The sequence below is a fragment of the Neofelis nebulosa genome, chromosome 1, assembly GCF_028018385.1.
Source record: "Neofelis nebulosa isolate mNeoNeb1 chromosome 1, mNeoNeb1.pri, whole genome shotgun sequence".
Classification (NCBI taxonomy): domain Eukaryota; kingdom Metazoa; phylum Chordata; class Mammalia; order Carnivora; family Felidae; genus Neofelis; species Neofelis nebulosa.
The window spans coordinates 149,593,952-149,605,203 of NC_080782.1; the positions used below are offsets into that span (position 1 = coordinate 149,593,952).

Sequence of the window (11,252 nt, forward strand, 5' to 3'; positions counted from 1 at the left end):
GAAAGAATAGAAGAAGAAGAAAAAGAAAAACAAAGAAATTTAAAGAACTAAAATTGATGCCCCACTGTCTCAGGGCCATTTTTCACTGCCAGTATTCAAGGCCCCTGAGGCAAGGTCCAGCCAGTCTTCCAAGTCCAACTCTTTCCTGCTCCATCTTGTACGTGTGCAGGCGTGTGTCCAGTACATGTGACATCTCACTCACCATGTCTGTCCTGACCCGGCCAACGCATACCTGGTACCTCTGCACGTCTTCTTCCCTCTTCTGAGATTGCCAACATGCACCTTTGCCTATCGGCAACTCTTTCTTCAAATAGCCCCCAGGAGATCACTGTCAAAGGCAGGGACGGGGTACTGCTCAGCCCCTCAACCCAGGTGGGCACCGGGCGAGGAACACCTCTGACCGGCACAGTGGACAAACACACTAGGAGGTTCTGGCTAAACAGATGAATCACCAAATGACAGACAAATGAGTGATATAGTGACACAGACTCCCTGAAGTGCTGTCCTTCAGGAATTAATCAGTACACAGGAGCTGGCCCACCTACAGACTGCATCCATGTCAACTCCCCCAACCCCTGGAGTCCCCAGCACCAATTTCCTTTGATTTAGGAAATTCACCTGCAGCACGAAATGAGACACACCTACGAGGCCCGGGATGTCCTCGGACATACAAAGGGCCGCACCAGGATAACCCAACTCCTTCAAGGACATTTATAGTTGTTTGCAATATGCCTGGGTTCTAATGAAATCCAGCCAAAGGCAGTGATTTTCCGAAGCAACAAGTGACATTTCCTGTGTCTCCATAAAAAGAACACCAGCGGTTGTGGGGCACTGGTGTCATTGCTGGCTCTGCAGGCAGGCAGGACGAGCCTGAGGACAGGGGGACTTGGGGGCCAGCAGGGCTGGGAGAGCGGCCACTCACTCAGAACGGGAGTGTCCTGAGCAGCACTTACAGCAGAAGCCACGGTGGGCGGCTTCAGATGTCTGGCCAGCACCACCAGCCTGACCACCGCACACCCAATCCAAAATAGAAAACTGCAGTGGCTTCTGCCCGTGCCAGGCCCCGGGGCGGCCGGACAGAGCACCGCCAATGTCAGCCTCCTCCCTGAGCATCGATCCAGGCTTCCTCTGAGGCCCCCTGATGCCAAGCCATGGTCCTTCTGGGGCCCCTGAAAACAGGAAAACTTCCCAGGGCTCCAGTCGCACTGGGTGGCCCAGAAAGTCCCAGGAGGGGACAGGGCCTCTCTCCTGTCCTTCAGAGGCTACCCGTGGGCATCAGAGCCTGTATTTCCAAATGCTCCCCTTGGCTCAAAATAGAGAGAGAAAACCGACTTTTCAAATTACCAGCTGGAGTTCAACAGGAAACCACAGAATAAATCAGTGGCTCCCGGTCAGCCAGGGGGCAGAGGAATAACCGGGCATTTCAGCACCACTACCCACTCCCTGGGCAGCACAGAAGCAAGCAGACTGACCGCCAGCCCATGTGCCCCCTTGCACACATACCACACATTCTCAAACGCACGGGGACACACACTCAACAGATACCCTGACACCCAAATGAGCAGAAACCTACAGATATGCTCATGCACAAGACACATATTCACGCAGGTGCACAGGTACCCAGACACAAGTGCACACCAACATTCCAAGACACATGTGCAGATTCACACACTCCCAGAGATGTACACACACTTGGCTATGATAGGAAGACCTGGGGCCCAGCACGCATAAGGGACACCACACTCTTCTGCTTGATCAGAGCTTTAGAGACTCTGACCCACTGCCTAAATCACCCGCTCTTGGGCCGGTCAAAATAACTTGCTTTCCTGCCAACCACTTCAGTCAGTGCCCCATGGTCCCTGCACACAGGGGTACAGAGGAGGTCCTCAGTGCAGGCCTTGGACTCACAGGTAACCAGCCTCCAATTCCCAGGCAAGGGCCTTGGACAGAAAGGAGCGAGAGAAGTGAGTACTCACGAGCCCGTCGCAGTTGCTGAGCGCCACGGAGGAGGCTTCAGCCAGGCCCGCCACGTCTCCGACATAGAGGCACGTCCCGAGCAGGGGCTCCACGCGGGTGGCGCCCGACTCGCTTTGCCACTCCACCGTGGCCCCGGGCGCCACGAGGCGGGCATTGGGCCGCAGCCGCAGGTGCAGGTCTCGGCCGAAGACTGTGACATTGTAGAAGAGGCGGCCGCCGGGGTCCTCCTCGTTGCCTCCAGGTAAGCCCGGGGTCTGGTCAGGGGCGGCCCTGCGGGCGCGTACCCCAGCCTGGGCAGACGCCGCCGACACCACGTGGGACACCAAGCGGCCCTGGGCGTCAGTGCGCACCGGCACCGCCAGGATGCGCTCCGCTCCGTGCCCCAGGGGCCCTCCTGCAACGGGAAGGGGCGTCAGACCCGCCAGAGCCTCGCCGCGAAACCCCGCATCCCTCCACCACCCCGCCGCCACCACCGCTGCGAACAGGGAAGGGCATTCTGCCAAACAACCCCCAGAAACTAACCTTCACCTCCCCGGCCTTCTTCCAACTGGGAAGGGGCGTTAACAGGGACATCACTCCGGAGCCCCGCCGCCCCCAGGCCGTCCCCCTCTGGGACCCTGCCAGCCAAGAGCTCTGCCCCCTGCCCGGTTCCGGGTTGGGGCTCCGCGAGCTCCTCACAGTTCCCCTGGGGATGGCCCCGTCAGACTGTTCCCGGTCCCTTGAACCTACCGTCCTTGGCAGGACATGGGGCTGCTCCGAAGCCGTTGCTGGTTGGGCCCCTACCCGTGCGCCTCTACCCCTCCGCTGTCCCCGCCGCCCGGGCGCCCTCACCGCTTGCCTCCGGAGCGGCGAGGACTCGGCTCCCCCCGGCACGCGCGGCCTGTCCTTCGTGTCCAGCTCTCGGTTGGACCAACGCTGGCCCCCCTCCCCGCGCGCCCGAGGGCAGGGAGGGGTGGAGCAGGGTCCCTCGGATCTTCAGGGATTCCCTCCAGGGAGCCCATCAGTCCTCAGGGCCCAAGGCGGCGAGCTCAGCACCCGGCTCCTCCTGAGCGTCCCCGGACGCGAGCCCCGGCGCAGCCTCGCCCTGGCTCCCCAGGACCCGCTGGGGCTAGCGCTGCGCTCTCTGCCGCGGGGCTTTCCCGGTCCTCCATCTCCATGCTCCGCGTCCCGGGAGCCGCGAACGCTCCGAGGCTCCCCCCGGCCCGAGGCGCTCCGGTGCGCCGCGGGGCGCCCCCTGCGCGACCAACCCGGCCCCGAAGTTGGCCAACTTGGCCCCGGGCGGGGTGCACAGAGTTTGCCCAAGTCGGGCTGGACGACGCCTGGGGAGGGGGCGGCGGGGCACGCGGGGCGGGGCCCGGCCGACCGGGGTCGTCGGGCTCGGGGGCCCGGCCGCACCTACCTGGGGGGTCGGCGGCGGCGGCGGCGAGTCGGGCGTCCGCGGGCGGCGGCGGCAGCAGGAGCGGCGGCAGCAGCAGCAGCAGCAGCGCGGGGCAGAGCAGGCGGTGAGCGGCTCCCGCCGGCGGATCCATGGCAGCCGGACCGCAGCCGGGGCCCCGCACTCGCTGCCGGCGCGAAAGTTCCCCGCGCGCCGCCCAGCCCACATCTGGGGGCAGCTGGAGCCGCCCGCAGCTGCAGCACCGCAGGGCGCGGGGCGGAGGAGGCGAGGCGCGGAGGGGAGGGCGGGGGAGAGCGGAGGGGAGGCGGGGAGAGGGAAGGAGCAAGCGAGCGAGGGAGGCGGGAGGGAGGAGAAGGCGAGCGAGGGGGAGGGCGGGGACGGCGGGCGCCTCAGCCTGCGGTGACCCGGCGCTTCTTGGCGCGGCCGCCGCCGCCGCCGCCGCCGCCGCCGCCCGCTCCCCTCCTCGCGCCGCCGCCGCGGCGGTTCCCGGCTCGTAGCGAAGCAGAGACGCCCCGAGGCGGCGGCAGAGAAGCGCAGCTGGCCGGGCCAGGGGGGGGTTGGTGGCGGAGAGCCCCGCCACCGGCCACCATCGGACGCGCCCCGCGCCCTCGCGGCGCACAACCTCGGAGGAGCGGCGCCCGCCCGAGCATCTCCACCCAGAGAGTCCTTGGGGCTCCCGGGTCCCGCCCGTCAGCCTTGGGGCTCAAAGGGCCGCCTCACGCTCTCTGGGAGCCCTGGGGCAGGACCGGGCGTAGGAATGGGACGGGGTTGGGGAGGCTTGAGATGGAAACACCAGAGGCTGGAAGATGCTTTCAATAGGAGGGTGCGTGCACTGCAGGGGCTATCCCAAATATAAACTTTTACCCTTACGGAGAGATGCAAGGTTTCTTAGTCCCCAACTCCTCTCTGCCTAAAGTTCCTGTCCCTCTCTGCCTCCTCAACCCTCTGTTGCAACCTCTGAATACAGCCTTCTCCACCCAAGCCTGTGCCTGCCTCCCAGAGCTCAGTCAGGTTGCTGCCCTCATTTGCTCCGCCTCCACCAGCCTCCTGGCCTTTGGCCTTTGCACTCCCAGGCCTGCCTAAAATAGCCTCTCTACACTCTACCCACCTTTTCCAACTCACCACCCGAGGCATCCCTCTCCATTCTGGAGCAAGTTTGTCAAAGCCCATCCCCAGGTGGAATCCCCGCCTCTCCAGTACAGTGCTCCCACTGCCTGAAGTCACTCTCCTACTAGGCCTGCTGTCCCCCAGCACAGTGACCTTCCCTCCCTAGGTCCCACCTGGAAACCCCCTCCTAGGCATGTCTCTTTGGGGACATCTCTGCTATGTGAGCCCAGACTTCTGCCTCACTTCCCTGGATGGTGGACACCTTTTGGGTTTTCTCATTCACCCTGCCTCAGACCAATGTGGTCAGGGCTTTGGGGCTGGCCTTGGTCAGGCAGGGTCGGATGACTCAGGGCCCTCCTGCCAGCCAGGAGGGCCCGGTCTTATGGACAAACACATGACTTGCACAACTTGTTCTAGCTGTGATTTTGCATCCTCGGTTCCGTCATCTTCAGGATCTGGGTGTGAGGGCTCTGCAGCTTGATGGCCATCTTCACCTGGAATCTTCCCTCTGTGTTGCCTGAGGGTGCCCAAGACAGGATCCAGCCCCCAGACATAGTGAACATTTGTTGTCAATGCTAAAAATAGTGAAATTTCACATAAGAATTTAGATTTCAGTTTTTCTTGAGAAATTGGAAAGTGTGGCCACACCGGGTCTGCATTTCTGCTTATCAACCATGAAATGGGGCATCTGCCCTGCAGTTCACTACAGGTCTTCTTCCCCCACCCCCAGCAGGCATCCACTTTTGTCATCTCTGATGACATACCTGGTTCCAGAGAAAGTGGATGGTGATCAGTGTATGGGAAGAGAGATGGCTTCAGAGCCAGGCATCTTGGAGGACTTCCTGTAAGAAGTGGCATGGGTTGAATCCTGAAGGTTGAGGGAACTGGGCAGCCCAGACCTGTGTCTATCTAGGTGCTGTCTTGAAACTCATGACACTCTTCCACTCATTCCTCCTGTGGTTGTCTGTGTTTTCCTCCTCCTCAAAAGACGGATAAGACCCAACCAGAAGCCTCACCTACTTCAAGGGTCATGTTCTACTGTCTCAGTCGCTTCTCTGCCAGGTCTATTATTGTTACCATAATCCCCCCACTATCCCCACAGTTATTTCCTCGTACAGTACTTAACCATGTACTTGTACTTAAGGTTTTAAAGGATACTTTAAATCACCACTATAAATGGAAAGGCCAACATCTTACCATAATGCAAAGATAACTGCCAAAAATAAATAAAATCAAGCCCCCCCCCAAAAAAAAATATTGTCAAATTCTAGATACGATTGCCTGCAAAAGGCGCTGAGGCCAAAGCTGACTGGCAAGTGTGGGGAAAGTGGTGAGACAGACTAGCAGAAGCAGAGACCTTTCCCTTGATGCCATAGAAGAGCAGAATTGAAAATGGATGGCTCTCTCACTTTGCGAAGTGCTATTTTCAGACGGGGCCACCTAACTACATTATCTGGCACCACTTTGAAATACCAGCAGTAGGCTACACCTTGGAAAGAGGGTTTGTCTCCCCGACACTCGTGAATGAGCCCTGGCGGCTGTTCCTTCCCACGTCGCCTCTGGCCTCCTGGGGCCTCACCCAGACATGAGTGGGAGGCAGATCACTGCCCATGACCAGCCCTTTCTTCACTCCCCACCGTGATATCCCACAAGGCTGAGCAGATGAATCAGGCACATGTGCATTGCAATTTCCTATTGAGTCCTTCATGTAGGGGGCCCCGTGTTGACTTGTCCTAGTTCCCTGATCACCTGTCCGCAGCTCAAAAAAAAAAAAAAAAAAAAAAAAGAGGCACCTCCCTACATCTTCAAATTTTCATGGTTTCAGATCTCTCCTCTTCCTCTTCGGGAAAGTACTGGCCTACCCCCGGGGCTTGCCTCACCCTCTGGTCCCCACTTCTTTTCTTTCAGATGAGAAGTGGGACACAGAATTCCCTCATGGTACTTTGTTCAGGTAGACTCATTCAGTCTAGATCCCAAAGACACAAAACTAAGGACCACGGGGTCAACTCAACTGGAACACTTAGTTAGTGTGGGTCACATGTGTTTGGTTTTAGCTGGACTCAAATGTCTTTAGATCTGGCTTGTGCTCTCCTGCTGGATACAGTCCCCACCACTACCACTGTCCTATGGCTCACAGTTGTTACCAACTGATCCCTGAAGGGCTGGACTTGAACCCTGATCTAGAATAGCCCCAGAGAGGGATGAGGGCAATTCAGGGTGATCTCGGGCCCTCTGACCCTCTTAAAATCTTCCCAAGGGGGGCACCTGGGTGGCTCAGTCATTTGAGCATCTAAGTTCAGCTCAGGTCATGATCTTGTGGTTCATGAGTTCGAGCCCCACGTGGGGCTCACCGCTGTCACCTTCAGGGCAGAACCCACTTCAAATCCCCTGTCCCCCTCTCTCTGCACCTCTCCCGCTTGCACTCTCTCAAAAATAAACATTTTTTAAAAAATCTTCCTGAAGGATGTGAGAGACAGAAAGAGAGGAGGACCCTTCCTGGTCATCTTGGATGTCACAGACCACTGCACGTGTCTCAGGGCAGAGATGTTAAGAAAGGAGAATGTCTTCCTCGGTGCCTGGCCCAGCTCTGGATGGGATGGGTGCCCTGCCTTATTCTGAAACTTAGGGCAAGGCTTCTGGCTCTATCTCTAGCTTTCAGGCCACATGTGCCAGCACAGACTTCATCAGAGCCATTCCTGTCCTCTGGTGGCCACACAGAAACCAGAAGTTCTTCTTGCCCTTTGACGAGGTCATCATCCTTGGCAGGCCCTGCCCGCGCTGCGGGCAACAAGCAGATGGAGGCAATGAGGCTTCACTGTCCTCCCTTCCAGCAAGCAAGCTCCCAGGGGTTGGGGGGAGGGACCTAGACAATTCCAGTCTCCTGGGACCCGTATGCAGAGCATAACAAGCCGTTGAGGTCTTAGTGACCTTGTCAAGGGGCCTCTGAAGACAGCAGCTCAGTCCCCTCTCTGCTGTTGGCAAACAGCGGGTGCAGTGGCCCCGTCAGATGCACTGGCAGAGATCTGGCCACGAGCGGCCTTGGTAAGCAATATGTCAGGGGAATGCTGATTGAACAGAACGTGAAGGCCCGGTGGCCTTTGGGGAGTGTGGTTCTTGTTGTTTCTTGAGCGTGCGCGCGCACACACACACACCCACACACCCACACACCCTGACAGGGAGCTGTGTCAGGCAAAAGAGGAAATAAGGGTAGTATCTGGGCAGCAATTTTGTTCGTTGCCACGTTCCTCACAGAGGTGTCCCACCACCGCTGGGATCAGTTCTGCCTGAAAGAGGAAGACAAAGTACTTAAAATTTGAAGGCTTGGGGATCCAGGCTCAATCAACACTTCTAAATGGAGACACAGCTGGAGGCTCCGACTCAATCTAAACAGTAATGACCCAGAGAAAAATAAAAGCTCAGTGCCTACTTGTATGTATGCCTGACCTGGCAGAGAGGCAGTGAGGCCCACGAACTTTCAAGGCAATGTCTGGGTCGGGCAGGTGGCAATGTCCTAGGCCCACTCGGATCAGGGTCTGGAGCCCTGGGTCCATCTGTGTCTGGCCATTTGGTCCAGCTCTCCCACCTGAGAAAGATTTCTGGGTCCCTTAAGATGCCCCTAGCTAGGGGCACCTGGGTGGCTCATTTGGTTTAGCGTTCAATTCTTGACTTCGGCTCAGGTCGTGATCTCATGGTTTCATGAGTTCAAGCCCCGCATTGGGCTCTGCACTGACAACGCAGAGCCTGCTTGGGATTCTGTCTCCTTCTCTCTCTCTCTCTCTCTCCCCGTCCCCAGCTTGCTCTCTATATCTCTCTCAAAATAAATAAAAATAAAAACTTTAAAAAAATAAAAATAAAAGATGCCCCTAGCTATAAATAAAACAGCCAGCTTAAAACATACGGAAATGTATCATGTCACACAGCAGGAAGTCTGCAGGTATGGTGGCTCCAGAGCTCAACATGACACCTGGCTATCCTGACCACATAGAAGTATCGCCAAGCCACATGCAGGTGTCCTGCCCTCTCCCAGAAGGGCTGGCTAGCCCTTCTCAGATCTGTGGGCCTGGCTGGGTCACATGCCCATTGCTGAACCAGCTGCTGACACGGGACAGAGGGTGTTACTGGGACAAGCCTGAAGTGGCCGTCTGGGGCAGAATGTGTGTTAGAGGTCAGCCCCGATGCCCCCAACACCTTGTTTGCTTTTATTTCCAAATGAGAGCAAGGCTTAGTCCCAAGCTTACCCCTGCCTGGTGACAGAAGACATTCCCCATGTGACGTTTTATCCCATTCCCAGACAACGTCACCTATAGAGCATGGAGAATTAATTTCTTTACATATAAATCCTGTACGTAACTTGTGAAGGGCACAATCCTATCATGGGGCTTTGGGTTCCAGTCCTTTGTAATACTCACTGGGCATTTCCTCACTGGGAATGTCAACCAGTGGCCCTAGCCAAAGCCTTGCTGGACCCCAGGATCCCTGGCCTCTGGGGCTTTATTCTCTTCAGGTCACACTACCTTTGTGTCAGATTTCTTCTATCCAATTCGCCTGACCCTGCCCCATTCACAGCATCTAGAATGTGGGTGTTAAAAGGGCCAAAGCTTCCAGCTGGGGCTGGCAGTGGTGTTAACCATGGGATCCTAAGGCCAGGACCCATGGGAGGAAACTCTGGATGCAGAGCTGAAAGCCTTTGGCCATCACCACAGCCACTGCAGACTCCCTGGGGACCCCCCAGCTCCTCCAGAAGGTTCAAGGAGGCCTCTCTCCAGCCCAAGGCCCCATCCCTAGTAGGAAGGTCCTTCTTGGCTGGCTCCCTCCCAGCAGCTCCAGATGGTTCCCTCCTCCTCTACAGAAACGCTGAGATCAGACACAAAGTCCCCAGGACATTTGAAATGGAGCTCATGGAAGAACTGGTCACTTCTGCTCCCTGAAAAACGGTGCTCCCTTCTTCTGATTGTTCCACTGAAAGAGAACAAAAATATACATACACCTATACCTTTTGGATGGGATTTTAAAGTTTTTGGTTCTAGTGAAATAATCATCCCTGTGCCCAGCTGCTCTTGCCGGCTCTGCGGATCTGGCTGAAGGCAGCCCCTCTGGAGAAGACTTTTCTCTTCACACTGTACCTGACGCCTCTGGCAGGTCCTCAGGGCCAGTCTTGATGGATGGCATCCTGCCCCCATGTACACAGCCCCTCCTCAGCTCCGTCTCCAGCCCCTTCCCTCGGGGGCAATCTCATTCTTTCCTATGGGTTTAAGAGTCAGGACACCAACCACCCCAGCCAGGTCCATCCCATGCTATAAATGCAGTAACCCCCAGCATCTCCACCAGGGTGTCTCAGATCCCCTGCTACTCAGAGCCCCATTTCCACCCCATCCCACCCCCCACCCCTGCTCCAGTCCCTCCTTGGTTCACATCTGGCATCTCTGCTGACACCAGGGCTCTGGGGACATCTAGGGCCCCTCCCTTTCCTTGCTCCCACATCAAAGGGGTTACCAGCTCCATCTACCCTCTCATTAGCTCTGCACTCGGCCCCCTCTTCCCTCTAACCCAGGTCACCTCTCCCGGGCACGACGGCAGCACCCACATGATTGTCCGCTGGCCACTAGATGCCTGAATTCGAGCTCATTCATCAAAGTGCCTTTCTCTCCTGCTGGCCAGATGGGTGTCTCCAGCACCCCCACAGTGACTTGCACACAGCATGCTCAGCCTCTCCACACCCTGTCTCCTCATCTATAGGGCTGGGATCATACGCCTCACCTCCCTCCCAGTGTCACACAGAGCTTGGAGCCTGGCACATCCTTATTTTCAATGCAGGGTTCAAACTGAGGCTGTTCCTCTGGAATAATGAAGCACGCTTCCTAATTAGAGGGCTCCCCCTTCCCCACCCTGTCACTGTTGCAGCCGTTGTCACGGCTCACCAACATGGATGGATTCAACTCCTCGAAGCAGTCCTGAAACAGGCAGCCTGGACTCATCACCCACTTTCCAGTCTTGTGACCTTAGGAAACTTAACCTTCCCATGCATCAGTTTCTTTAACCGTATAATGGGCATAATAATATCACCTACCTCAGGGCACCTGGGTGGCTCAGTCAGTTAAGCGTCCGACTTCAGCTCAGGTCATGATCTCGAGGTTCACGAGTTTGAGCCCTGCGTCAGGCTCTGTGCTGACAGCTCAGAGCCTGGAGCCGTCTTCAGATTTTACGTGTCCCTCTCTCTCTGCCCCTCCCCCCCACTCATGCTCTATCTCTCTCTTTCTCTCAAAAAAAAAAATGAACATTAAAAATAATGTCTTTAATACATGGTGTAGGGACATCTGGGTAGCTCAGTCGGTTAAGCAACCGACTGGGTTTCAGCTCTGGTCATGACCTCACCGTTCATGAGTTCGAGCCCCACGTTAGTCTCCACACTGCTGGTGCAGAGCCTGCTTGTGATTCTCTCTCTGTCCCTCTCCAGCTCACACTCTGTCTCTCTCTCTCTCAAAAATAAATAAACATTTAAAAATTAATAAAAATTATAATAATATCACCTACTTCACAGGGTGGTTTGAGAATCTGATGATTTAACACTGAAAAGCTCAGAACTGATCCATTGCAAAACAGGCCCTCCATACCTTAGCTGGTATTGCTTTCCATCCCTCTCTGTACCCAGCCCTGTACAGCACTGGGCTGTAGGCACAAAACTGTGCTCACAGGAAAATTTCCAGCGTGTTTTGACCACATTCTTTTTTCATATCATCGCTGACTTTAGAACAAAATCCTGGCTGTACTGCAA

The 11,252-nt window shown here is 56.4% G+C and overlaps 1 protein-coding gene across 1 annotated transcript in view; it reads right to left on the minus strand.

The window, feature by feature from the left end:
* The window catches only part of ADAMTS2 (ADAM metallopeptidase with thrombospondin type 1 motif 2), a 245,498-nt gene extending 241,834 nt beyond the window's left edge, over window positions 1-3,664 (minus strand). Inside the window, exons 1-2 of the mRNA XM_058739385.1 lie at window positions 3,377-3,664; window positions 1,977-2,371 (exon numbers count right to left, since the gene is read on the minus strand). Coding sequence (XP_058595368.1) covers window positions 1,977-2,371; window positions 3,377-3,506 — 525 coding nt within the window. The 5' untranslated portion in view covers window positions 3,507-3,664. The remainder of the gene's footprint in view (window positions 1-1,976; window positions 2,372-3,376) is intronic.
* Between the last annotated feature and the right edge of the window lie 7,588 nt (window positions 3,665-11,252).